The sequence below is a fragment of the Bos indicus x Bos taurus genome, chromosome 4 (genome assembly GCF_003369695.1).
Source record: "Bos indicus x Bos taurus breed Angus x Brahman F1 hybrid chromosome 4, Bos_hybrid_MaternalHap_v2.0, whole genome shotgun sequence".
Lineage (NCBI taxonomy): Eukaryota > Metazoa > Chordata > Mammalia > Artiodactyla > Bovidae > Bos > Bos indicus x Bos taurus.
Genome location: NC_040079.1, coordinates 106,445,957 through 106,472,931, shown reverse-complemented (window position 1 = coordinate 106,472,931; position 26,975 = coordinate 106,445,957). Strand labels below are relative to the sequence as shown.

General features: G+C 43.6%; 1 protein-coding gene across 9 annotated transcripts in view; it reads left to right on the top strand.

Annotated features, from left to right (window-relative positions):
* DYNC1I1 (dynein cytoplasmic 1 intermediate chain 1) overlaps positions 1 to 26,975 on the top strand; it is a 379,346-nt gene that overhangs the window by 227,908 nt on the left and 124,463 nt on the right. For all 9 annotated transcript variants that reach the window (XR_003510865.1, XM_027540116.1, XM_027540115.1 and 6 more), the window contains 3 exons: positions 4,413 to 4,575; positions 6,914 to 7,013; positions 16,904 to 17,029. Coding sequence is in view for 8 of the 9 variants with exons in the window: in XM_027540116.1 (XP_027395917.1) it covers positions 4,413 to 4,575; positions 6,914 to 7,013; positions 16,904 to 17,029 (389 nt within the window). In the remaining variant the exon portion in view is untranslated. The remainder of the gene's footprint in view (positions 1 to 4,412; positions 4,576 to 6,913; positions 7,014 to 16,903; positions 17,030 to 26,975) is intronic.

Here is a 26,975-nt window from a genome sequence, read left to right as displayed (position 1 = left end):
TAATAGCCCTTTCTGCTTAACTTGTAAGAAAAATCAAACATTATTGTTGTCCTTGTTTTTCTCTGGTATGCCTGTTGCTATTAAATTAATTCCTGTCTTTTCATGCAGTGAAGATGTTGAAAACAATTCTTTAGGTTCCAGGGATAGGGGAAAACTGAAGAAAGAGACTTCAGAGAGAATTTGAGGTCTATCCTAGAGTCATACTATTCTGGTTCAAATTGTTTATGCTTATATTTAAAATTTTGTGGACTGCATTAATACACTAATTTTCTTCTCGTGAAATACAATGTCTGGAGAGGTTTTATCTCCTGAATACTGATATTGCTTGTGGTTCCTGGATAGTCCATTATGTTTTCATTACATTGTAATAAAACATCAGTTTAAAGATTTTTAAATATGAGAGGTTTGGGGTTTTATCAAACATAACTATGGCTCTATTTAACTCCTAAGTTGAATATTATTTATGACTTTTAAAAAGTACTCATCTGTTATTTTCTGCTAACAAATCATGTCATTTGATCTCTGTTGGACATCAAAGCTTAATATAACATATGTTCTTTGTTTTGGTTCTGTAGCAGTTTAGTTTCAACCCAAACATTGTATTGTCAAACATAATATCTGGAGAGGCTACTGCTTCACCTACCTGAACTTGGCTTCTGCAAATACACTTTGATCAGCCATTTAGGTTTCTTTTAGAGAAGAAGTTGTATGTCTTTAAAGCTGGAAAATGACAATAAACTACAGGGGAAAAAAATTACAGAAAATTACACAGGAACTATTTTTTATTCAAAGTAATGGACCTGTAAGGAAAGATACAGGTGGAATAAAAGTAACTCCAAAAGATAAACAAAATAGAATAGATATTTTTTATATATAAAAACAGGAATAATGGGGAAAAATTCCTATTTCTCTGTGTAATTTCAAGTATGTTTCAAGTCATTCATCAGCAGTGACTAAAGTCAAATGAAGCATTTTAAAATAAAACATTCTTCTTGACCTCGTAGTATTCTAGTTTAGCCCTGGGTGTTCTTTGGAAGGAATGATGCTAAAGCTGAAACTCCAGTACTTTGGCCACCTCATGCGAAGAGTTGACTCATTGGAAAAGACTCTGATGCTGGGAGGGATTGGGGGCAGGAGGAGAAGGGGACGACAGAGGATGAGATGGCTGGATGGCATCACCGACTCAATGGACGTGAGTTTGAGTGAACTCCAGGAGTTGGTGATGGACAGGGAGGCCTGGTGTGCTGCAATTCATGGGGTCACAAAGAGTCAAACATGACTGAGCGACTGAATTGAACTGATGCTTATTTATGTAACAGTAGTGACCAAAGATTGAAGGCAAAAGGAGAAGAGGGCAGCAGAGTATGAGATGGTTGGATGGCATCAGCAACTCAATGGACATGAACTTGGGCAGACTCTGGGAGATAGTGAGGAACAGGGAGGCTTGGTGTGCTACAGTCCATCAGGTTGCAAAGAGTTGGAAATGACTGAGCAACTGAACAACAACTGATTGTTGAATGCTCAACTATTTGCTGAGCTTCCCCAGTGGCTCAGCAGTAAAGAATTCACCTGCAGTATAGAAGTTGCAGGAGACACAGGTTCAATCCCTGAGTCAGGAAGATCCCCTGGAGGAGGGCATGGCAACCCACTCCAGTATTCTTGCCTGGAGAATTCCTTGAACAGAGGAGCCTGGCGGGCTACAGTCCATAGGGTCACAAAGAGTCGGACACGACTGAAGCGACTTCAAATGCATGCAACTACTTGCTAGTGTGTTTATTTTTAACTCTTAAAGCAGACTTAAAGTTTAGGTACCATTGCCTCATTTTATAGATAACACTGCTGCTTAGAGAGCTTTTACTGACTGAAGAATCCAAGTTAGCAAATGGCATAGTAGCTCTCGGATTCCAGGTTGATTTTGTAGAGTTCTGGTTATTAATGGTTTACACACAGCCTACCTCACTATTTGTCAAACCAGTGTCTGTGTGGCGTTTCTCAGCAGATGTTGATGAAGGTTCTTATAGAGTCCCAGTATACACAGGCGTATTTGGGGCTCTGGAGATTTCAGCAACAAAGAAATCCTTCTGCCTCTTAGAATCACTGGGGTGAACTGTATTTGGAGATTACCTTCTGCTTAGTGGATGAATCATGTTTTTGTTATAACATCACCTGGAGAGCATTTTATAAGGTGCGAGCAGACTACCTCATGATCATTCACGTTTCTTGTTCAAATACAGACTTTGGAGTCTGTCTAGACCCTCTTTCATTTTGATTTGGGGCAGAGAAGAGTAGGCCAGAATCGGGGAGACATTCTGAACATTACAAGTTTGAGATCTACTTCCATGGCTCTGCAAAAAGACTTCCTGCCCCTTCTTTTATTTCTCTTATCCAGTGGGTCACCAGTTCTTATAAATTGTACAAGAATCTGCTCTCTTTCCATCCTTACTTTCACTGGTTAAGTTTAAACCCCCATTGTTTCATTTCTGAACTATTACCATATCTTCCCAATTGGTCTCCCCATTTTTTTTCAGGGAATAACTTTTTATGTTGCAGTGTACTTAAGTAACAGTGTTGTGTTAGTTTCAGGTATACAGCAAAGTGATTCCGTTATACATACACATGTATTTATTCTTTTTCAGATTTTTTGCCCATTTAGATTGTTCCATAATTTTGAGCATAGCTCCCTGTGCTATACAGTAGGTCCTTGTCCAGGGCAATGGCTTCAAGATTCCATTAGTCAAGTCAAATAACTCTTCCATAAAACCTTAGGCTGCAGGTGACTGCACCTAAGTGATCCCTTTGACCATGTAGCCAGGTGGACATTGGTCCTAGTTATGGGGATGGTTGTGGAAGTGTTTGGGAAAGCTTGTGGGTGAGTGATTCCACCCAGGGACCCCCATGGTTTTAATGCACTACCCTCCTCCTGAAGTTTAAACTTTAGGAGCTTCTGATCCTACTGAAGAATAATCAAACACTTATTGAAGTCTCTCTGCACGGAAGTTGAAATGGAGTTCCTGAAGAGCCACAAAGGTTCAGCTGACAGTTTCTGCCCTTAGGGATTTCTCATTCTGGGGGAGTTCCTAGTGCTTTGTTTGTTTATAGGTTTATGTAAACTTTGCTACTGAAGGAATAGTTTCTGTAACCTAATCCTGACTCCGAGGTGAGCTGACTTTCAGACACTGTGGCATATCGTTAGGTATTTAGTCTCTCTTGGCCTCATTTTGTATCTTCAGATTTAGCTTTATATGGTTAATCATGCCGGAAAGTAAGGCATAAAAACAATTGTGAGGTATCTTATAGCATTTATTTGTTTCATGTGTTTGTTTAAAAGCAGACGATATCTTGGGTAAAGGTGGGTTTGCAAGGACTTGCTTTAGTTTTTGAGGGGAATTTATATAACAGTCTATCAACCTTATCAAGCAACTATCTAAAATAAAATGAATTTATCAGTAGAAAGAGCCAAGGTGCTATCTGAATCATATCTGAATCGTATTATGAAGGTGAAAGTGAAGTCGCTCAGTCATGTCCGAGTCTTTGCAACCCCATGGACTGTAGCCTACCAGGCTCCTCCCTCAATGGGATTCTCCAGGCAAGATTACTGGAGTGGGTTGCCATTTTCCTTCTCCAGGGGATCTTCCCAACCCAGGGATCGAACCCCGGTCTCCTGCATTCCAGGCAGACGCTTTAACCTCTGAGCCACCAGGGAAGTGTATTATAGATAGTTCTTAATTATTTGGTATGTGCCGCTTAACCACAGCTTTACAACCTAATATACAAGGCAATGGCACCCCACTCCAGTACTCTTGCCTGGAAAATCCCATGGATAGAGAAGCCCCGTGGGCTGCAGTCCATGGGGTCGCTAAGAGTTGTACACGACTGAGCGACTTCCCCTTCACTTTTCACTTTCCTGCATTGGAGAAGGAAATGGCAACCCACTCCAGTGTTCTTACCTGGAGAATCCCAGGGACGGCGGAGCCTGGTGGGCTGCCGTCTATGGGGTTGCACAGAGTCGGACACGACTAAAGTGACTTAGCAGCAGCAGCATACATGGTTTTACAGATTTCTCTACTATGTACTATTTGAGCTGTTTTTCAAGTTCAGTTCAAAAGAAAGTAACATTCAGAGGGGATTGTTAAAACACACAATCATCTTCATTTGTAGTATTTTTTCAACTCTTCAAAATAGTAATTAATCCAGATATGATATCTTTTTGTAAAGTTGGCAATGAAGACATCTGCAAAAAACCTTTGGTGTGAATTTAGGAGTAATTTAGAATTAATCTTAACAATGGCTTATTTTACTGTGTCCTATTTCTCTTCTGATAAGCAGTGTCTTTCAAGAGTTGGATTCCTCTTGAAATGTTTTAATTATCCTTTTTTTTTTTCCTTTCCCAATGATCTCTTTTACATAAAAAGCTCCTCCAAGGGAGCTGACAGAAGAAGAAAAACAGCAGATCCTTCACTCAGAGGAGTTTCTCATCTTTTTTGATCGGACAATACGGGTAATTGAAAGAGCCCTGGCAGAAGACTCCGATATCTTCTTTGACTACAGTGGTCGAGAATTGGAGGAAAAAGACGGGTTAGTTTCTTGTGTGCAGTTAAAATAAAAATACTGTGATAAGTTATCTGTTGCTTCTAAACTCATTTATGTTTTGAGTAGGCAAGTTGCAAGCCTGACAAATCAGAAGAGACTGAAATTCCAGAGCTGATCTTGCTGAACAGCTCTGACTAAGGGCTTTGGTTATGATTTCTGGCTTAGAGTTTCCCTGTAATTATCATGTGCTTCGGTGAAATGCTTTTGAACTTGATATCTGGGGGACAGTCCAGGTGATAGAGACTGGTAGAGTCATGTACATTGTCCTCTGAGAAAACATCCTTATAAGCAGTAAGAGGAGATTTACGTTATATCCAGGAGATGTAGTTTTGATGTCTAAGCAAACAGGAAGCTGAGGAAAATAAACATGAGATCCAGGAGAACCTTAACTGACGTGCAAGGCAACAGAGACTGGCAACTTTTTCCTCTCTTGATACCTAAGCTTATGTATATATGCCTTTTAGGAAACACATGTGCAGGCGTAAATTTACAGATTAAAAAAACTTGCCTATAAACCTATGGCCCCAAACAACTTGCCCTGTGACTTCAACATGTGTATTGTCAACCATCTTCACATGGATAATAGGAGGCACTTTATGAGCTTTGTAAAAAGACAGAACTGATGTTCAGCCACCAATTTCTCTTGGCCAGGAACGATATGAAAAGATGAGATCCCCTGCCGTTTTCATCAGACCTGACATTTTACTACTAAAATTCAAATACATTGTCAAAGGCCAACCTGTCATCACTGAAGATGCTCAAGGCCATGTAAACAGGTTCGAGAAGGAGTTCTGAAAATGTTCTTAACAGTTGATAGTATTGATAGACTGTATCAAAGAGACAGTATTTTGAATATACATGTTATATTTGTTTAATTTTAAAAAGCCATTACTCTCTGGCTCACTTAACATTCTGAGTCCTGTTTCCCTCTGGGTACTGGGCACAGTATTATCTTCGGTGTATGTACCTCTTGGGGCTTCCCAGGTCGCGCTAGTGGTGAAGAACCCACCTGCCAATGCAGGAGATGCAAAGGACGTGGGTTTGATTCCTGGGTGGGGAAGATCCCCTGGAGGAGGAAATGGCAACCTAGTCCAGGATTCTTGCCTGGGAAATCCCATCGACAGAGGAGCCTGGCGGGCCACAGCAGTGGGGTCGCAAAGAGTCAGACACGACTGAGTGACTAACACTGTACTTACTTGTCTGAGTTTGCAAAGGTGGAGCTGAGGAAGAGTTAGCTAGGGGAGAAAAAGTCGTAATAAGTTAGCTCTGTGGAGCCCAAATACTTAGCCTGAGATCAAGTCACCCAATCGGACAAGTGGAGCAGAGTGCAAGGCAATAGAACAGAAAAATAAGGTGAGTGGGGAGGAATTCCTGAACTGAGGCCCGAGGAGCCTAGATAGCTTTTTATGTGGATCCAGTAACTGCTGATGCAGAACAAGTATGACCCAACTTAAACATGCAGTCTTGTGGAGCAAATGTATGATTAGTGCAGAGTTCTTCAGAGGATGGTCTGTGGCCAGTTGACTATCAGCCAAAAAAAAAAAAAACACAAAACACTGGCCAAAGTATAATCTTCCCCTGCTGCTGCTGCTGCTAAGTTGCTTCAGTCGTGTCCGACTCTGTGCGATCCCACAGACGGCAGCCCACCAGGCTCCCCTGTCCCTGGGATTCTCCAGGCAAGAACACTGGAGTGGGTTGCCATTTCCTTCTCCAATGCATGAAAGTGAAAAGTGAAAGTGAAGTCACTCAGTCGTGTCCGACTTTTAGCAACCCCATGGACTGCGGCCCGTCTGTGTTAAGTATCTACAGTGTTTGGTGAATCCCTCACCCCGCCCGCCCCTCAGCAGGCCTGTCTCGCAGTAGAACTTTTCACTTGCTATTGCTGTGGTAAAACAGCAATTATAGGTAAAGTGGAACATGCGTATCACTTCTGGTCTAAGGCCAGATAAGTTGACACTGATGTCAAAGAATCTCCCAGTGTGCTGGGAGATTTCTTATAACCTCTGCTTCAAGGCAGAACTTTTTAGGGGAAGGAGAATGCTTTAGAACTGGTCAGGATGGGAACCTGAAACAAATTTGACATTTCACACCAGGCTTGGAACAACATGTGGAAACCTCATCTGGGCCAGGTAAGAGAGAGCTTTGCATGAAGGAGACCACCTTTAGTGGTCGTTTATGATCAGCGTTTGCTCTCTGAGTTGATGCTTTGGCTTCAGAGTATTGTGTGCCATGCTCTTGCCATTTCGTTCTTTCAATATGAGCAGTAGAGATAGAACCCCGTTTTGAAGCATCTTACTTGTCTTTGATCTTTCAACCCTCCTAGGGACGTCCAGGCTGGAGCCAACCTTTCTTTCAATCGTCAGTTCTACGATGAGCATTGGTCCAAGCATCGAGTCGTCACTTGTATGGACTGGTCTCTCCAGGTAAGAATTGTTGTTGGGTCGGGACAAACTGGACTTGTGTTTGCGTGGCATTTGTATTACAATAAGTAAGAGAGAATTGCCTCGCTACTTTGGATGTGTTCACTGACCCACAATTTTCTTGTATGCTATGGTTTTCTTTCTTATCTTGCTGAAGTTTCAGTTTAAATTTGCACTGTGTTATTCATATCCATTGAGTACTTATTCTGTGCCAGGTACCAGCCCAGGAGCCAGGCCATTCTTTCCATGAAACCACTCTCACTAAGGTCACCAGTGATTTCCTATTTGTCAAATCCTGTGGATATGTTTAAGCCTTCATCTACCCTGACCTCTCTTTGTCACCCAGCTTTGCAAACTTCTAAAAATATTCTCCTTCCACTGAGTTCTACAACTCGACTCTCTTCTAGTTCTTGAACTCCCCTAAGATTTATTTTTTTCCTCTTCTACCCTGTGATCCTCCTGGTCATGCTCTCAGTCTCTCTTCTTCTGGATGTTCTCTCTGTGGGAAGAGATCTCTTCCACTGCTGCTGACTCAACCATCACATGGGCAGCCTTTTTCTATCCCCACCCAAGATCCCTCCTGAATTCCACTTTACACCCCAAAGAGACAGATCCATTCAGGTGTCCCATAGAATGGCAGATGCATCACTAACTCATTTCCACACATCCGAAGTCCTTTTTTGACTACTCTGCTGCTGCTGCTCCTCCTAAGTCGCTTCAGTCATGTCCGACTCTGTGCAACCCCATAGACGGCAGCCCACCAGGCTCCCCCGTCCCGGGGATTCTCCAGGCAAGAACACTAGAGTAGGTTGCCATTTCCTTCTCCAATGCATGAAAGTAAAAAGTGAAAGTGAAGTCGCTCAGTCTTGTCCGGTTCTTAGCGACCCCATGGACTGCAGCCCACTAGGCTCCTCTGTCCATGGGATTTTCCAGGCAAGAGTACTGGAGTGGGGTGCCATTGCCTTCTCCGTTTTGCCTACTCTAAACGCTGAATATTCATAGGAAGGACTGATGCTGAAGCTGAAGCTCTAATACTTTGGCCACCTGATGCAAAGAGCTGACTCATTGGAAAAGACCCTGGTGCTGGGAAAGATTGAAGGTGGAGGAGAAGCGGATGACAGAGGACAAGATGGTTGGATGGCATTACCAACTCAACGGACATGAGTTTAGGAGATAGTGTAGGACAGGGAGGCCTGGCATGCTGCAGTTCATGGGGTCACAAGGAGTCGGACATGACTTAGCAACTGAACAAAAACAACAATTCTGTGTTAAAGCCATCACAATTTACCCAAGGGCCTAAAAAACCTTTCATCATTAACATTAAAAACTTCCTCTCCTTTATCTCCCAGACTTACTCTGTCACCCAGACTGTCCATTTCTCTACTCCTGTATTCCTTATCTTACGCTTGTAGTATTGCCAGTCTTCTCATGGTCTTTCTACACCCAAACTTGTCCACCTGTAGTTTTCTGTCTAGACATCTAGCCAAATAATCTTTCTAAAATACGGATCTGATCACTTTACTCCCTGGATTAGAACTCCCTGTTGCCTGTAAGAGGGAAAAAAAAAAAAAGCAAACTAAACTCCCTAGTGTAGCATTCCTAATGAAAGCACTGAACTCCCTGGTATAACGTTCCTAGGGAAAGCAGGCAGATTCACCAAAAGCCAGTTTGCTGAATGGCCAACTCACTTGGTGTGTCACTGACCCAGCAGTGAGAAGTTAAATAATGCACATCGAGGCACACAGTGAACTGTGGTGCGGGCAGGGTATGAACTCACGTGATCTAACTCACGAGCCTGTGTTCTGGGTGATCGTGCCATGTTCCCTCCAGTAATGACAATGATATAACAGCAGTGAGGGAGCTAGGAATGATAAACACTGGGCACTTATACACAGCACATTTTCTACTTTCTTTTAATCTGTGCTTTTATTGGGAATAGTAATCATGGCTAGCTTCTTTCTCTTTTTTTCAATTTTGGCTTCACTGGGTCTTCACTGTGGTTCCCGGGCTTCTCTAGTTACAATGCTCAGGCTTCTCTTGTTGCAGAGCATGGGCACAGGCTCAGTAGTTGAGGCACACAGGTGTCTTGAGTTACAACATGTGGGCTTAGTTGCTCTCAGGCACGTGGGGTCTTAGTGCTCCAACCAGGGATTGAACCCACATCCCCTGTATCGGAAGGCAGATTCTCAACCACTGAATCACCAGGAAAGTCCCCATGGCTAGCTTTTAATTTGTGCTTCTTATATGCTAAGCACTGTGCCAGCTACTCTGAAGGCATTATTTTATTTCACCCTCGTAACATCAAGCTTCCTGGGCGGTGCTAGTGGTAAAGAACCCGCCTGCCAATGCAGGAGACATAAGAGATGCAGATTTGATCCCTGGGTCAGGAAGATTCCCTGGAGGAGGGCATGGCAACCCACTCCAGTATTCTTGCCTGAGGAATCCCAGGGACAGATAACCCTGGCGGGCTGAAAAGTCAAAGAGGTTCTAAGTGCTGAATGACGTAGAGCTGATAGCAAGCGCTTTCAGGGTTCAGTGGAGATCGGAGTCTGTGCCTCTGGTTGGACAGGGTGTCTTAGAAGACTGGGATTAGAGAAAGGGAGGGGAGAAGAGAGTGTTCCCGGCAGAGCAGTGAAGCGGATGATGTGAAGAGCCTCATGTAATCGTGCTGGGGAACAGAACACTGAAGAGGAATGTAATCCCCCGCAACCAGACTGTCAACAGCCGCAAAGTGGGCGAGTGTTCTCTCCTCTTGACTCTCCTCTTACATCCGAACAAGAGAGCATGCAGGGCACAGTTGTGCAGAGGCCGATGCAGGCAGGGGTGTACCCGGCCGCTTCCTGCCAGCCAGCACGTGGGTGGTCTGTGAGCACGCTTGGTCGTGTGTGCAGAAATCAGATCCAAGGTGGAGGAAACACTTAGTGCGGCTTCTTCGCTTGTTCACAGTCTGGAGATTGCACGGGAACCTTATGGGACACATTCCTCAAGGGCAGCTTTTACTGAGTCCCCGGGTCTGCTGGTAACGCTCCTGGAGGAGGTGGTGGGACCCTCGCCGGTAGGGCTGGTCCCCACCTGGCCTCAGCATGGGGTGGACATCTCCCTGTTGCCCTCGGGTAGATGTGTCTCCACACAGGATCTTGTGTATCGTTCTTGTTGCTGGAAGTGAAACTGGAAAGGGCAGAAGTTCCACCATAGAGACTCTACATCGATTTTCCCCCATTTTTGTGTAATCTGTCATCTGCAGTGTGGGGAAGGGGTTTGCAATTCTGAAGACTGTATTTTATATGGAGCATAAGAAAAAGGAATGAGAATCCTTAGTTCCAGAGTAGCATTGACATATATACACTCCCATGTATGCAATAGGTAGCTAGCGGAAAAGCTGCTGTATAAGACAGGGAGCTCAGCTCCAGGCTCTGCGAGGATAAAGGGGCGGGGTGGGGTTGGAAGGGAGGCTCTAGAAGGAAGGGCTAACTGTATACATAGGACTGATTTATGTTGTTGTATGGCAGAAACCAACACAACATTGTAAAGCCATTATCCTCCAATTAAAAATAAATTTTAAAAAAGGATAATAAAGGAATTTGATGAACACAACACTGAAGAACCCCTAGTTCCTACATCGTAACAATTTAGTGGAGTTCAAAAGACCAAGTTTACATACTTATGGGATGAAGAGACTTTCTGAGTAAATCTGTATGGAATCCAGTGATGTTCAGAAAGAGGAAAAGGCCAGAGGCATAGTCTTCGAGTCCAGTAGAGGCGTGTGTACTTACGGGTGCAACAGAATGGAAGGGGGGTGCGGCGGGAGGAAGAAAGCATAAGATTCCTGCATAGCTTCACTTTGAGCTCCTGGATCAAAGGCCTCCTTGGTCTTCTTCTAAACAAGAACACTTTAACTTTGCAATATTTGCAAAATAGCCACCAGTCATTAGCTCCTGAAGGACATTTGGGCACTTGGGGAATTACGTCAACTTTGCTGTTCATCAAATATTGTTTAACAGAGGGAGTCAATAATACTGTCCACATTTAACATGACAGATGTGACAGTTGTATACAAAACCAGATTTATGATCTTCCTCCCACCCTATATATTCCTCTCACATGTGACTTGCATCCTCTAACCTTGGAGTCATTCAGGATGCAAACACAAGTCATCTTTTTTACTGAAGTATAGTTGATTTTCAATGTTGTGTTACTTTCTGATGTACAGCAAAGTTATACATATATGTGTGTGTTCTTTTTTCTGTTATTTTTCATTTTGGTTTCTCACAGGATATTGAATGCAGCTCCCTGTGCTATACAGTAGGATGTTGTTGTTTATTCATTCTACACATAATAGCTTACATCTGTTGGCACCAACTTCCCTCTATTCCTCCCCCACTTCCCCTTCAACCACGCCCCCCTTCAAGTAATCGTTGATAGCTCATTTAATTGCCAAACCCAGTCAAAGTTATGGTAGCAAAAAGACCCCCACTGTCACCAACTCAAATCTACTTACATGTGGAATCGATACCCACTTTATGTCATGCCATCTTCTTCTTGCTTGTATCAGGAAATAGCTTCCTATCTGGTCTTCCTGCCTCAATTCTCTACACTGTTGAATCATTACATACTTTTTCCAGGTTACTATTTGTAATGATTACCTATTTGCTCTCAATGTCACCTTGAGCAAGTCACCTGACTTCTCTTGGCTTAAGTTTCCTCATTCCCAAAATAGTCATCAAACTTCAGTCCCGTGCTTATTGTATTAAATGAGTGAATGTACTTTAAAAACTTAGACTTTAATAAAGTGTCTAGTATAGTAAAGAAGGCAATGGCACCCCACTCCAGCACTCTTGCCTGGAAAATCCCATGGATGGAGGAGCCTGGTGGGCTGCAGTCCATGGGGTCGCAAGGAGTCGGACACGACTGAGCGACTTCCCTTTCACTTTTCACTTTCATGCATTGGAGAAGGAAATGGCAACCCACTCCAGTGTTCTTGCCTGGCGAATCCCAGGGACGGGGTAGCCTGGCAGGCTGCCGTCTATGGGGTCGCACAGAGTCGGACACGACTGAAGCGACTTCGCAGCAGTATAGTAAAAGTGCTCAATAAATGTGGCATAGTAGTGAAAGTAGTGGTCTAATTAGAAATATTAGCAATTGCAGAGTATGACTCCCAGCATAAAGTCTAAAATCATCAGCCTGTATTCAGTGACTTCCGTGGGAATGTCTTGAAGCATCTCCAGCCCTTTAATCTTTTTCATCTCTTCGCCTAACCTGCCTCCCAGCCAGGTGCTATAACCTAAGTGTTTTCTGAATGTGTTCTCCATTGCATTAGTTAAGAAAAATTTACCCCTGGCTACCTTCAGCAGAGAGGGAAATGTATTCTAGTCACTAGGGTACTCAGGGAATCCCCAGAAAAGACAAAGAGCTGGGACCCAGGAGTATAAATCTGGGCAGCTTGAGAGGCTTCACCAGTTGGATGCTGTCATTACCTGACTCATTTGCAACCCAGGGAGTCTGTGCCTCAGTTCAAACTTTACAGTGACCAAGGTAGAGAATGTGATTGCCCGAGCTGGGGTGAATGAATGATCCCTGGGAAGTTTGACGCCTGTGTATTGAGGTAGTTTCCAAGGATTGGGAGAATTATTGTGAACCAGGCCAATATCCAAGAGAAATCTCCTGCATCAATGTTTGTGCCCTTGTCTATACTCTTCTCTTTCTGCTCTCCTAATCACTTTCCCATTGACAGGGCCCTGGCAATCTCATTTCTTCTCAGAAGTCCTTTTCAATATCTCTCCCTGGCATAACCACATTCCACCTGAAGTGGCTATTTTATCCTCTGTGCTTTGACAGAATTCCTTTCCTGTCTCCATCTTAGCTTGCTCTGCTTTTCTATTTGTGTTGTAGTTTTTCATACGCATGACTCACCTTCTACTAAATGGTGAGCACCTATAAAGCAGAGCACGTTACTGTTAATATTCTTGTCCTGTGTTTTGTTTAATGTTTTCTCATTGTGGTAAAAGTCACGTAATGTAACACGTACTATTTTAACCATATTTAACTGTACAGTTCAGTGGCGCTAAGTACATTCACATTGTTGTACAGCTCTCACCATCATCCACCTCCTGAATTTTTCACCTTCCTAAACTGAAATTCTGTCTCCATTAAACACTAAGTCCCTATTGCCCCTCCCCACTCCCCACCCCCAGCTCCTGAAATCTACCAGTGTGCTTTCTGTCTTGTCCCACGTTTTGCTTATCACCAGTGGCTTACATAGGCTTCCCTGGTGGAAGAATCTGCCTGCAATGCAGGAGACTTGGGTTCAATCCCTGGATTGGGAAGATCCCCTGGAGGAGGAAATGGCAACCCATTCCAGTATTCTTGCCTGGAGAATCCCATGGACAGAGGAGCCTGGTGGGTTACAGTCCATGATGTTGCAAAGAGTTGGATATGACTGAGTGACTAATACACTTCAGTGCCTTACATATGCTTGGGGGCCACTTGAGGCATGCCACAGTGTAAGAGACGTGGTCTTGAAACAAATAGACTTCAAGCAGGATCTCACTTTGTCATTTATTAGCAACTTAACTTGGAACAAATTCCTTACCCAGTTTCTTACCTGGGCTGCTTTGTCTGTAGAAATGGGAAAACCCGTTGCTTACTTTAGAGAACTGCAAGAATCAAATGAGTGAACATGTCACCCAGCCCCTTGCTGGATGCATAATGAACACGTAAAGCATGTTGGTTCCTTCCTCGCTAGTAAATGTCAGATTTTATTTTTTTATAAGAACAAACAGCTTGAGAGCAGATCTGGCAATTTCCGAGTAAAATTCCCCTAGGTTAATTATTAGATAATTCAGCCCTGTGAATAATCACAAACTTCCCAGTAGTTGGTATTCTCTTTAAAATAATAATTTTAATATTTAAATAATCATGCAGAGAATGACTACTTTTTGCTGGAAAATAAAATATTGATTAGTCATGTTCAAACAAACATACTAGAGGAGACTTGGAAATCATAAACACTTTCATGACTTGAGTTAATCAGTATCTTTATGCCTTTTGATCCCAGTTATAAAAATTACACCAAGAGCATTTCACTGGTATTTGAAGAAAACTCTCCCTGTTTTCTAAAGGGGTTTTTAAGCCCAATAATTTAAGATTTTTTTTTAAAGTGGGAGCCAGCGATGAGACCCAGATGTGAAGCTGTGGGATATTATTCCAGACGCATCTGGCTGCTCATTGGCCACTGTGGTAGTGGTGTGGATGTTTATAGAGCTGCCTTTTCACATGTGACATAGTTAAACTTCAGATGGACAGTCTGGAGACTTCTGTGTTTATCTGGATGTTAGTTTCTTTGAATGGGCTTTGAATCAAAGGCCTTTCTTAATAGGCCTTTGATTCATCCGCTGAGGAGTGTTTTCTAATAAAGAATGATTACTTCCCCTGGTGGCCGCATACATGTGTCTCATTGCAGGCTTATACTTCCTCTGCACCAACTGGCAAGTTGTAACTCTCTGCAGCTTTCTTAAGCTGGGGGAGTTCAAAGAATGAATAAAACACATAGACTCAGGCTTAATTATTTTTGATAGGAAAAAAAAAAGCTGATGTTCAAATTTTTACTGACAAACTTATGTTACATATATACAGTATAGTGAATAAGAAGGAAAAGAACTAAATTACCCATGAGCAGAGAGTGGTATGATCAGCTATAATCCTGATAATCCTGATAGTATATTTAATGGAGCTGCCTTATGGAAATCCCAGGTAGGAATGACGTTTTCATAAAATGTACTCTAACTCAAAAATACCTGTGGTGAAATTCAACCGATTTATTTCTAATGCTGAACATAGAGTTCATGTATGGTGAGTAGGTATTTCTACTTGCTATAGAGTCCTCTTAGTTATTTTACTACTTGAGTTTCTTTTACTTGAGCTTTTAATTGTTGGCATTATTTAACAAAGGATTAAAGATAGGATCTTGCTGCTGAGCATAGGGTCACTAACATAAAAAAGAGTATTTGTAATTCAGGAGATTTTGGCACAAGTTTCTCGTGCTAGGACTTACTAGGCCTGGATTCCGAGGTCAATAAAACCAAGCCCCTACACAAAGAGCTTACAGTCTAGTCATGGGCATAGACCGGGAAAAGCCATAATACAATTTGACACGTGCCTTCATAGGAGGACATACGTAATGCTAAGGGGGCTGATGAGAGACAATGAGGGGTGGTGAATGATTAGGTAGGATTGTCTGGAGGACTTGATGCCTACATGGAGTCTTAATGAATAAGTTAATAATGTAACCAACACAGGAGAGGCTTTTCAATGAGAGTGAGTGTCAACTCATGGTACAGAGGCTGTACCTATGAACCTCAGAACTAGCCCAGTGAGGCTGGGTCATAGCTAGGGGTTGGGAGGAAAGAGGGTAGGTTGTAAGAGATTAGGCAGAAAAGTAGAAGCTAACAGAAAACGTGTGCTCAGTTGCTCAGTCGTGTCCAACTCCTTGCAACCCCATGGACTGTAGCTCTCCAGGCTCCTCTGTCCATGGGATTTTTCCAGGCAGGAATACTGTAGTGGGTTGCCATTTCCTCCTCCAAGAACAGATCATGAAGGGTCCTAAATGACCTAGATTTTATCTTGAAAGTAATGATGAGCCATTAAGCTATTCTAAGCAGAGAAGTGACTTAGTCAAATACATGTTTTGTAAAGTCATATTGACAAAGGATGGAGAGTGGAGTAAGTGAGGGTGGGGCCTGGCAAGCCTAGAAGCAGAAAGTCATTTAAAATGCTGTTGTCTTCATCCAGACAAGAAATTCATTTAGGAGGCTCTGACCTTAAGGATAGAAAGAAGCATACATTTGAAAGGTATTGAGGAAGTACTGAAACAGCACACAGAGAAGAAAGAGGGAGGAGTAAAAATGAACATGAGTGTCTGGCCCAGACAGTCAAAGTCCTAATGTGATGAATGTTGAAACGTTGGAAGAGTAATAGGTTTTTGTAGAAGGCAGCAAGCTCACTTTTCTGTGCATTGCATCTGATGTGTCTATGTACAGCCTTGAGAAATCTGCAGCAGCTGTAAAATATACACCTTAGAGAGAGATCAAGCCCAGAGATAAATATTTGAACATTGTCAGTATATGAATGCTAATTAAAGCTATTGATGAGATCACCAGGGAAGAATGTGTAAACAGAGACCGACAAGAGGACAGAAAACAGCCCCAGCCCCCCATAGGTAATAGAAGGAACTGTAGAGGCTAAAAACAGTGGTTCAGAAGAGTGGGAGAGAAAGGTGTGATGGAAGCCAGCATAGGAGAGAGGAGGAAGCCGCCCAAAGGTCAGATACCGCAGAGGTTCAGCAGTGTGAGTAGTGTGGCGGTTACTGGTGACTATGGCCAGCACATGTGGAATGTTGCGGGTAGAAACCAGATTGCAGTGGGCTGAGACACGAAGTTGGTGCTAAGTTATGTGCTGTGCTGTGCTTATAATCGCTCAGTCGTGTCCAACTCTTTATGATCCCATCAACTGTAGATCAGGCTCCTCTGTCCATGGGATTCTCCAGGTCAAGAATACGGGAGTGGCTTGCCATGCCCTCTTCCAGGGGATCTTCCCAACCCAGGGATCGAACCCATGTCTCCCACATTGCAGGCAGATTCTTTACCATCTGAGCCACCAGGGAAGCCCTAGTATACTGGAGTAGGTAACCTATCCTTTCTTCAGGGGATCTTCCTGACCCGGAAATCAAACCAGAGTCTCCTGCATTGCAGGCAGATTCTTTATCAGCTGAGCTACCAGGAAGCCCCAGTATTAAGTCTGCCACAGATTAAAAAGCAAGTACCATTTCAAGTTGGAATAAGAATCTTTCCCTGTGTTGTCATCTTGGCATAACGCATCTTGTGACTTCTTCCATTTAGTACCCTGAGCTGATGGTCGCTTCCTACAACAACAATGAAGATGCTCCGCATGAACCAGATGGAGTAGCCTTGGTTTGGAACATGAAGTTTAAGAAAACCACACCAGAGTATGTCTTCCACTGTCAGGTAGGAGTCAGCACTGCAAAAATAACTGACATCTCCCGTGAGGCCAAATATAGCTCCTGCTGCCTTGCATCTGTTCCGTGTGGAGAAGAAGCACTGAGTTTAAAAACGGAATTGTTGACAATTTTGGAAAATTCCCCCACAGTAACCTAATGTTTTGGGAAAGTGGCCACCCTCTCCAAACAGTTAGGAAGCCTGGTTGGGGACTGTGTGTCATTTTCTTTCTATTTAAAACAGCGCCATGAGCATGAGTTTATAAAGGCCTCGCACTTAGGAAGAAATCCGGGTGTACCACTTCCTCTGCTTAGCAGGAACATATGTTTGCCCACCCACGTGGACATCCGCAGAGCAAGAGCATTTCAAGTTCCCTCCTCGCTCTGAAATGCGGTTCAGTGCGATTTCGCCAGTTTTAAGTGGACGGGCACCATCTTACTTCACAGATAATAATACTTTGGTAGCCAGTTTAGGGGAAGGTTTATCACCCGCTTTTTTGAATCATTGAGAAATACAGATACTGTTTGTGGTTTGCAGCTAGTTTGGGATGTTTTACTGCTTGTGTCTGCTGACGCATCGGTCCACTCCTCCAGTCGACACAAAACAGGCTGAAAGTATGTAACAACTGCCCTGTTGCCACGGCTCTGCTGAAATAATAGGCCCTGGTAGTGGCCAGCACCAACCCCTGTATTAATGCCCCTCTCCTGTGATTACGCACAGGAAGATGCAAGCAAGCATTCTTGCTCAGAGTCTCAGCTCCTCAGATATTACAAATCTGCCACTCTTGCTCTGAAAACAAATACATCAGTTGAGGAGACTGGGTAAACCTGTTGATATTTGAAAACTTAGTGCCATTTTATATCTAAGAGCTGAGTATCGTTTTGAACTAAAATATGTTTAGACTTCAGAACATTATCAGATATAATTTGAGGAACAAGGACTGCTGGAATAAAGGTCCTAGTAGCTCCAACCTGATTGAGTAACCTCTAACTCTGACCATGTTTTTCTAATTTGCTATCATAAAAACAACAAGAAGTCCTGGTCTGCCTAGTAAATAACCTTTATTTCTTGAACCTTTGAAATGAGAACAGTTTTTTCTTTCTTTTTAAGATTATCAAATTTGTCAGTCTGATATGCTCTTTCTGTAAACATAGAAGCTCAAAATCCTAATTTTATTCAGTTTAAAGAGTTTTTGCTGAATTACCGAGAAAATACTAAAAGGATTATGGGATAAACAGAAGCACATTTAAAAGAAAAAAAAAAAGCACCATTTGAAGTATTTTGAATAGTGTATAAAATCATATACTGAATTTTTTTTAACTTTAAGAAGTGACACACTATATTGTTTTGGTCAGTGTACAAAATGTTTATCATCAAAAAAATGTTTATTATTATATTAACTAGCAGTAGGTCGCCTGTGACAATAACAATTTGAGAATGTGCTTAACATTCACAGCATTGCAGAGTAACAGGTCAGTGGGAACTAATAAGTTGAGTGAAGACACAAATTCCAGAAGAAACCTTCTGGAATTAACTGGAATTTTCAAATTTTGTGTTTTCTGACACAATGGTTAATGCTAGCATTGACTGAGAAGAACATCCTTTCTTTTCGTCTCCTGCTATCTTTGGGATCGTTTATGAAAAGCTTCACTAGAATGCCTTTAACCTTATTTTTACTTGCTTTTTAAATGCTCCAATGTATGTGTTCTAGAAGATATGCTCTTGATTTTTTTTTCAAGTCAGAGTGCTCTTAATATCCTACCAAAAGATACGAAGATATCTCTGTATTCCCCCAAATTCCTGCTACTATCTGCACTTCATCTGGTGACCAGAAACTGGTGGGGGTTCTTAGCTTTACCTACCATTCTTACTGAGAAAGGGGAGACTCCTAGTCCTTTGAAACTTTGGGGTTATGTGATATATGTAAAAGAACAGTCTACTGATTTAACTATTAGTCTAGGGTGTAGTCTAGTCATTTTTGAAAGCTTCCAAGCGAGTTGAATATGCAGCAGTAGTTGAAAACTCCTGCCGTGTAGAGGAGAGAAGAATAAAGGGGGTGATCAGTGATGAGACTAGTTGGCTTCTTCATTTGAATGTATGCCCATCATTCTTTTTTCCCCTTTGACCCAAACTAGAGAGGAATTTCTTGCTTTTGCTCCTCTGATGCCCTGCCACCTGATCCTATTTGAGAAATTTCCTACCCAAATCCCTGCCCCTTCTTACCACGCCCCCCCACCACCTCCCCGCCAACAGACACTTATTCCCTCTGGCTCACTCATTGCTGGGATCTGCTTCTGTGGTGGTCAGAAGAGCAAGAGTTTTTCCAGGAGGGGATTCAGCCATGTTGAACATGACACAGCATGCCCTGGACAGTACCGTTTCTCTTGGGATAGTGACCCATCTTGCCATAGTTGATCTTGATGAAGTTTGAATCACCACCAAGTAAGTAACAGTGTCTGCAGAAAGAAAACAGAAGTGCTGTGATCCTGAGTATGGCTGAGGTGTTGGGAGACCAAAGCAGGGTTAACTTGGACAGCCAGGGAAGGTGCACATGACTTGGTGGGTGGAGGTGAGGTGGAGGGAAGAAGTAACAGGACAGTTTGGTTGCCGTGAAGTAGCCATGGTAGTTCAGGGGGAATTTGGAGTGGCCACAGAACTAAAAATAGTGACGTGTAGAAGTCTTAGCGGCTCAGTTGTGTCTGATGCTTTGCAACCCCGTGGACTGTAGCCCATCGGGCTCCTCTGTCCATAATTCTCCAGGCTAGAATATTGGAGTGGGTAGCCATTCCCTTCTCCATGGGATCTTCCCAACCCAGGGATGAGACATGAGAGAAACCAAACCCTCCTCACTGTCTTTGTTACGCCGCTTCTAATCATTAGTGAAGTTGCTCAGTCATGTCCGACTCTTTTCGACCCTGTGGTCTGTAGTCCACCATGCTCCTCTGTCCATGGGAGTTTCCAGGCAAGAGTACTGGAGTGGGGTGCCATTTCCTTCTCTAATCATTAGTAGAGCTTATTTATTACAGCTGGTCCTCTCTAGACACACTCTCACTGAAATTGGGTAGGTTGAACTTGTTTCCACATTCTCCTGTGGTGTTCTAATAATTTCAAAATTAGTTTGCGTAATAAGAAAGGGGGCTGAGGGTAGGGAGGAGCTGCGAGTGCCTTATGATTGTATTTTTTATCAGTTTGGAATAATTGCATTAGCTGGCCATTTCTTGCTGATCTCTGCCGATTCTCCGTGTTTGGGGCAAGTGTATATAGTTGCAAACAAATCCTATGACTCAGAAAAACATCATTTGGGGCACTAGAAAACAAATGCACAAGATGTAGACAGCAGTTCAGTGTTCCTTTGTGAAGACTGACAGGCTTTTATCCTAATGGTAAAAAGATTGCAGGAGGAAGGCTCCTTTCTCTCTGAAAATAGCAAGGCCAAATACCCTCTACTTTCGTGGGCAGTATTCTGTCGTTACTAAACTGAATTTTTAGTATGGGCTCTGGTTCCACATTTTCTATTTTCATTTCAATAAGAGCCATCCGTACTTGGAAAACATCAGTGGACTCTGCGTAGCAGTCAGTCCCTGGTCCCCGCCACGCCATCTGGCAGTGCTCCTGCTGTCTTCTGTAGTGGCTTCCCCACACTGTCATTAGGTTATGCATCTGACCACCCTGCATTGCTTACCCTGGTGTGGTCTTTCTCTTTTAAAACAGAATGAGTAGAATCAGAAATACATATCTTAGAATTAGCTGCATTGAGGAAAGTGGAAAAGCTATATTTAGAGGCTTAGCTTTGTCAGAGGTTTTTATTTTTACTTTTATTTTTTTTCCCGATTTGGTTTCTTTGTCCTTGGCATTCTCTTCTTGAGGATTATCTGACAGTGACCTGAAATTGACATAGACCCAAATCGCTCCTGATTTGGGGGTTGGAGGGGGAAGCAGAATGTGAAGTGGGGTTCATACCAACTAACCTCATTTGTGCCCATGTTTAAAATCCTCAGCTGACTTTTTCCGCATCTTCTCTTCTCATTAAGGTTCTATAAAGATAACAGGTGAGATTGCAGTGACAATTTTAGCCGTTCAGCGTCTGGTTCTTCATGAGGTTCTCCCAGGCTGCAGATCTCCCTGGGAGGAGTGATGGGAATGTGGGCTGCTGGTGGGGGGAGTGGACACAGTGGACAGGCAGCTCTGTTCCTGGCTGACCACACTGCCGAGTGACCATGGGGCAGTTGGTGAGGCATTGTCATCACGTCATAGAAAGGAGACTTCCTCCAACTCTGCTGGAGCTGTGAGGTTTATTGCAATAAACTTGATTTCTTCTCCCATCAATTTTTGTCCCTTCCCTAGCCCAGACTGTGGCATGTAATCTAAATAACAAAACAGCTATAGATACAAAGATATACATTCATTTAAAAGAATTTGCCAAGGTATTTTATGACCAGAAAAGTGTTAGAATTTGACTTAAGGATTCTTTTTTAATTAAGGGAGGGTAACTTCCTTATGGCCAGACTGATTTTTTTCTTTTTTATGTCATTTTCTAAGCTTTTCAATGTGGAAAGTAGTTGTTGCTCAGTTGTTGTTCTTTAGTCGCTAAGTCATGTCTGACTCTTTCGTGACCTCATGGATTGTAGCTTTCCAGGCTCCTCTGTCCATGGGATTGCCCAGGCAAGAATACTGGAGTGGGTTGCCATTTCCTCCTTCAGGTGATCTTCCTGACCCAGGGATGGAACCTGCATCTCCTGCATTAGCAAGCGGATTCTTTACCACTGAGCCACCAGGGAAGCCCTGTTACTCTGTAGAGGTCAGAAAAGAGAAGGGATGAATGAAGAGAAAACAACTATATCCCAATAAATTTGAGAAAAAAAAAAAAAAGTTTATTTGACAACTAGGGTTATGTATTCAATATGAATTCCTGGGATGACAAAGTAAGGGCACATATTAGGTGCTTAATGACTGGAGAATGAACTCCATGGATAAGGACATGCTGACAAATATAAGACCCAGTTTTCAAAGGCAATGCAGGATGGGGAGACCCCAAAGAGCAAACCAGCATCGTTGGTTGTACAGATTGTGAGATGCATTTCAAAGTACATAATTATGGGTAATTAAGGAATTCGTCGGAGAAGGCAGTGGCATCCCACTCCAGTACTCTTGCCTGGAAAATTCCATGGACGGAGGGGCCTGGTGGGCTGCAGTCCATGGGGTCGCTAGGAGTCGGACACGACTGAGCGACTTCACTTTCACTTTTCACTTCCATGCATTGGAGAAGGAAATGGCAACCCACTCCAGTGTTCTTGCCTGGAGAATCCCAGGGATGGGGGAGCCTGGTGGGCTGCCGTCTATGGGGTCGCACAGAGTCAGACACGACTGGAGCGACTTAGCAGCAGCAGCAAGGAATTCATGTGACACAAAGGTAGAATTAAACTTTTGCATAAAAGATTCAGATTATAAGGATCAGACAAGAACAGCAGCAGTACAGCAGTGCTATTTTGTGTCTTTAGGAAAAAGCACATGGTGAGAACTCAGTTGGTTAGAATCCCCCTGCAATGCAGGAGACCCCGGTTCGATTCCTGGGTCAGGAAGATCCACTGGAGAAGGGATAGGCTGCCCACTCCAGTATTCTTGGGCTTCCCTGGTGGTTCAGCTGGTAAAGAATCTGCCTGCAATGTGGGAGACCTGGGTTCGATGCCTAGGTTGGGAACATCCCCTGGAAAAGGGAAAGGCTACTCACTGCAGTATTCTGGCCTGGAGAAGTCCATGGACTGCATGGAGTTGCAAAGAGTCAGACATGACTGAGTGACTTTCACTTCACTTTCACACGGGAATTTACGTGTACTTGCTGAAATGAAATGCAGACACTTGGAAACTCTTCTTTTATGCCAATTGAGTATGACTGGTCCGACGAGAGAGGCTTGAGCTAGACACTGATTCTTATTAAATCAAACAGCAGGGACTTTTCTTTTTCTGTTTCAACCCAGGAAGCTGGCAGCAGAGAAACTGCCTTGCCAGCTTTCATTCTTTATCTGCCTGCTTTCTAGAATCTTTGCTAAAAATTAACATAAGAAGAAGCAAAACTGATCATTAGGATACATCTAGGGAGATTATTAGTTGTCGGCAGGATTATAACAAAGAGATAGTATCAGGGGCTATTCTTCATCTAAAAATAGCATTGAAGGAGCTGTATACTTGACAAGTGACCAAGCGAGCTATTATTACATGCAAGGGATGCTGTAAAAGAGAGTCCATCTTTGAACAACTTATTTTTAAATTGTTTCCTTTGTCTTGCCATGTCATATTGCAAGTGATCAAGCTGACATTTAGTATTATTACAAAGCTACCTAAGATTTATTAATGTTTGCTCTGCCCCATTGATGTGCACATCGGTTGGAGGCATAGAACTCAATGTTGAAGATTTTATTCCGTCCCCTAAATGCCCTTCTCTCTTCTTGCCATGCACTGTGCTAAAACGGTCTGAACTGGGCTTTCTGCAGTTGTGCTTCATCAAGGAATTGCCCAGGAATCATTGGTACTGTGTAGTGAGCTCCTGGAAACAGCATGAGTGGGGTTTCCAGCCTGTAACTCTGCTTGTCCTCCCCACCCTGCCCCCTGGCCGTTCACTGAGGTCCCAAGAGCTTGGTCTCATGGAAATGAGTGTTATCAGGGGTCTGGCTTGAATGCCAATGGACATCTGTTTACCTCTTAGGATTATTGTGAGGATAAAAGAGATAATATGGAGAAGAAAATGGCAACCCACTCCAGTATTCTTGCCTGGAGAATCCCATGGACAGAGGAGCCTGGCGGGCTACAGTCTACGCGGTCTCAAAGAGTTGAACATGACCGAGCACACATACAAAAGAGATAATAGGTGTGTTGGTGTGCTCAGGCTGTCATAATAATGTATCACAGACTGGGTGGCTTAAAAGCATAAAACAATTTTCTCACAGTTCTGGAGCTGGTAAGTTCAAGATCAAGGTGCCAGCTGTTGTGGTTTCTGCTGAGGACTCTCCCTGACTTACAGGTGACTGCCTTTTAGGTCCATCCTCACGTAGAGAGAGTGTGAGCGAGCTTTTCACATATTTTAATACCATGACGAGGGCCTCCCCTTTATGACCTCATTTAAACCTATTACCTCCCAAAGCACCCATCTCCAGATAACATCACTCTGAGTTTTAGGACTCCAACATATGACTTTGAGGAAAACATAATCCCATAGTAATAGGTGAACATGCTTTGAAGAGACAAAAGTATTCTCTTTAAATTTGGTTGTTTCTCTATTACTGCACTATAGGCCATCTCATTGAAGGAAGCTTACACTTTGGTGTTCTTATTTTCCTTACTTGAGTAGTTTACAAAGAAATCTCACCTTACATGTTCATCCATTCACTCATTCCTTTATTCATACATTTACAGGGCACCCACTATGGCCAGATCCTCACAGCAACAATAGGCTAGAGCTGAGAAGAGGCCATCCCCTCTCCACAAGAACTCTTCAGTTGGCCCCAGTCCCCACCATGCCCTGATTCCCATCACCTGGCCGTCTCCTCTCATTAGATCCCCCTGTGTGCTTTTTATATACAAGAGCCAAGTGAAGAGGAAACCTGAGGCAGTTACAAAGTTCCACCTTCCCAGTCATTTAAACTTGTTTCATGACTAAATGATGAGATTACCGAGTCCTAGGAGACGGTTGGGGCTTCCCAGGTGGCTCAGTGGGTAAAGAAACTACCTACAATGCAGGAGATGCCAGAGATATGGGTTCGATTCCCGAGTTGGGAAGATCCCCTAGAGGTGGGCATGGCAACCCACTCCAGTATTCTTGCTTGGAGAATCCCATGGACAGGGGAGCCTGGCGGGCTACAGTCCATAGGTTGCAAAGAGTCAGATATGACTGAAGCGAATGAGCACAGCACAGGAAACAGCTGGGGCTTCCCTGGAGGTTCAGCGGTAAAGAATCCGCCTGCAATGCAGGAGACCTGGGTTTGACCCCTGGGTCGGGAAGATCCCCTGGAAGAGGGCATGGCAACTCACTCTAGTACTGTTGCCTAAAGAATCCCACAGACAGAGGAGCCTGGCAGGCTGCAGTCCATAGGATTGCAAAGAGTTGGACACAATTGAGCAACTGAGCATGCACAGGCAGCAGGCAGTATGTATAAAGGATTCACTGTTAGGCACCAAAGTAACCTGTGAATGTCAGTTATCTACTATTCAGGACTGAAATTCTAAGTATGTAACAATCTGTACGGTACTGTCCAGAGAGCATGGACTAGGGCCCCCTTTGTGTTAGGCATCTCACCTTTAGGTGCTGAAGGGGGAGGTCCTGACTGAAGGGTGCACGAGGGAGGGTGCAGGGGTCTAGTAGCAGGGGAGCACTGGGAGGATGTGGGGAAAAGCATTTTTCTAACAAGTACAAAGTTATCTCAGTGTTTTGGTAACTGATACTATTGTGTTGCCACACATGGCTGCGGTAGGATCCCTGCTAGTCTGCTTCCCCCATATCCACATAGGTACAGATGCCTCGGTTTTCACGGCTCAGTTACTCACACGGATTGCCTCGGGCACAGGCTTCATAAGCGTACCCACTGGTCTCTTCTATAGTTCGTGTGTGTGTGCAGTCGTGTCCAATTCTTTGCAACCCCATGGCCTGTAACCCTCCAGGCTCCTCTGTCCGTGGGATTCTCCTGGCAAGAATATTGGAGTGGGTCGTCATTCCCTCCTCCAGGGAATCTTCACAACACAGGAATTGAACCTGTGTCTCCTGCATTGGCAAGCAGGTTCTTTACCACTAGTAAAGAAGCCCACCGTAGCTCATGTGGCTGCACTGAATTCCGTAGAGATGTGCTGGCCCTTTGCCACGCTGAGCTCACTCTGTAGACCCTGGAGCGAGAGTAAAGACCATGAGGCTGACGCATGTTCTGCTTTCATCTGAGACCAGATTAGCATCTCTGTTAGGAGCTGTGTCTCCTGAAGACTTGGGCTCCAGTCCCCCTGGTTGGGGCATCCATTCTCCGTAAATCTCAGATTGTGCTTTTCCTTTATCCTGCAGTATTTTAATATAGGCAGAAGCAGGTTGAAATTCTACCAGGGGGTCTCAAAGGAAAGAGAAGTCTCAGAGAGGCACCCCTCTCCCTCAGAGGTGTGGGGGTGGAGGATCTCACTCAGGAAAGGAAACAGCAGCCAGAGATGGACTGTGGTGAGGCTCCAGACCATGTTAGTGCTCCCTGCCCCCTGCAAGGGTGTTCTGGGCTGCGGCCACCTCTGAGGCGGCGCCTCTGCATTGCTTTGGCATCTTTTTGTTCTAAACACACTCAGTCTGGGCTTCAGCCCATCTGTTTCTGAAGAATAGACATCTTCCCCCTTTATGAGCTTCAGTGAAACCTTCCAGTTTGTGTATGTCTTTAGGTTGTCTCATACTGTTGGATGAAAGGGCTGTAATAAATACAGGTACAGTCAGATTTCCCAACAGTCACATCAGTATAACTTATTTTGGGCAGTGGCTCCTAGCAAAAAAGGAGGATCTGTCCATTTGTTATATTAAGTTTTGAGCTTATCTAAAAGCATTATTATCAAAGAATTTGTGGAAGGAGAATGAGCATCTTGACTTCCAGGGAAAGTTTTTAAATTATTTTTTTAATTTAAATTTATTTATTTTAATTGGAGGCTAATTACTTTACAATATTGTATTGGTTTTGCCATACATCAACATGAATCTGCCATGGGTATACACACATTCCCCATCCTGAACCCCCCTCAGCCTCCCTCCCCGTACCATCCCTCTGGGTCATCCCAGTGCACCAGCCTCACTCGTCTTTGTTGCGGTATGGGCTACTCTCTCGTCGTGGTACGTAGACTTCTCATTGCAGTGGCTTCTCTTGTTGCAGACCACAGGCACTTAGAGGGATTTCAGGAGTTGCAGCTCCTGGGCTCTTGAGCTCAGGCTCAGTAGTTGTGGTACACGGGCTTA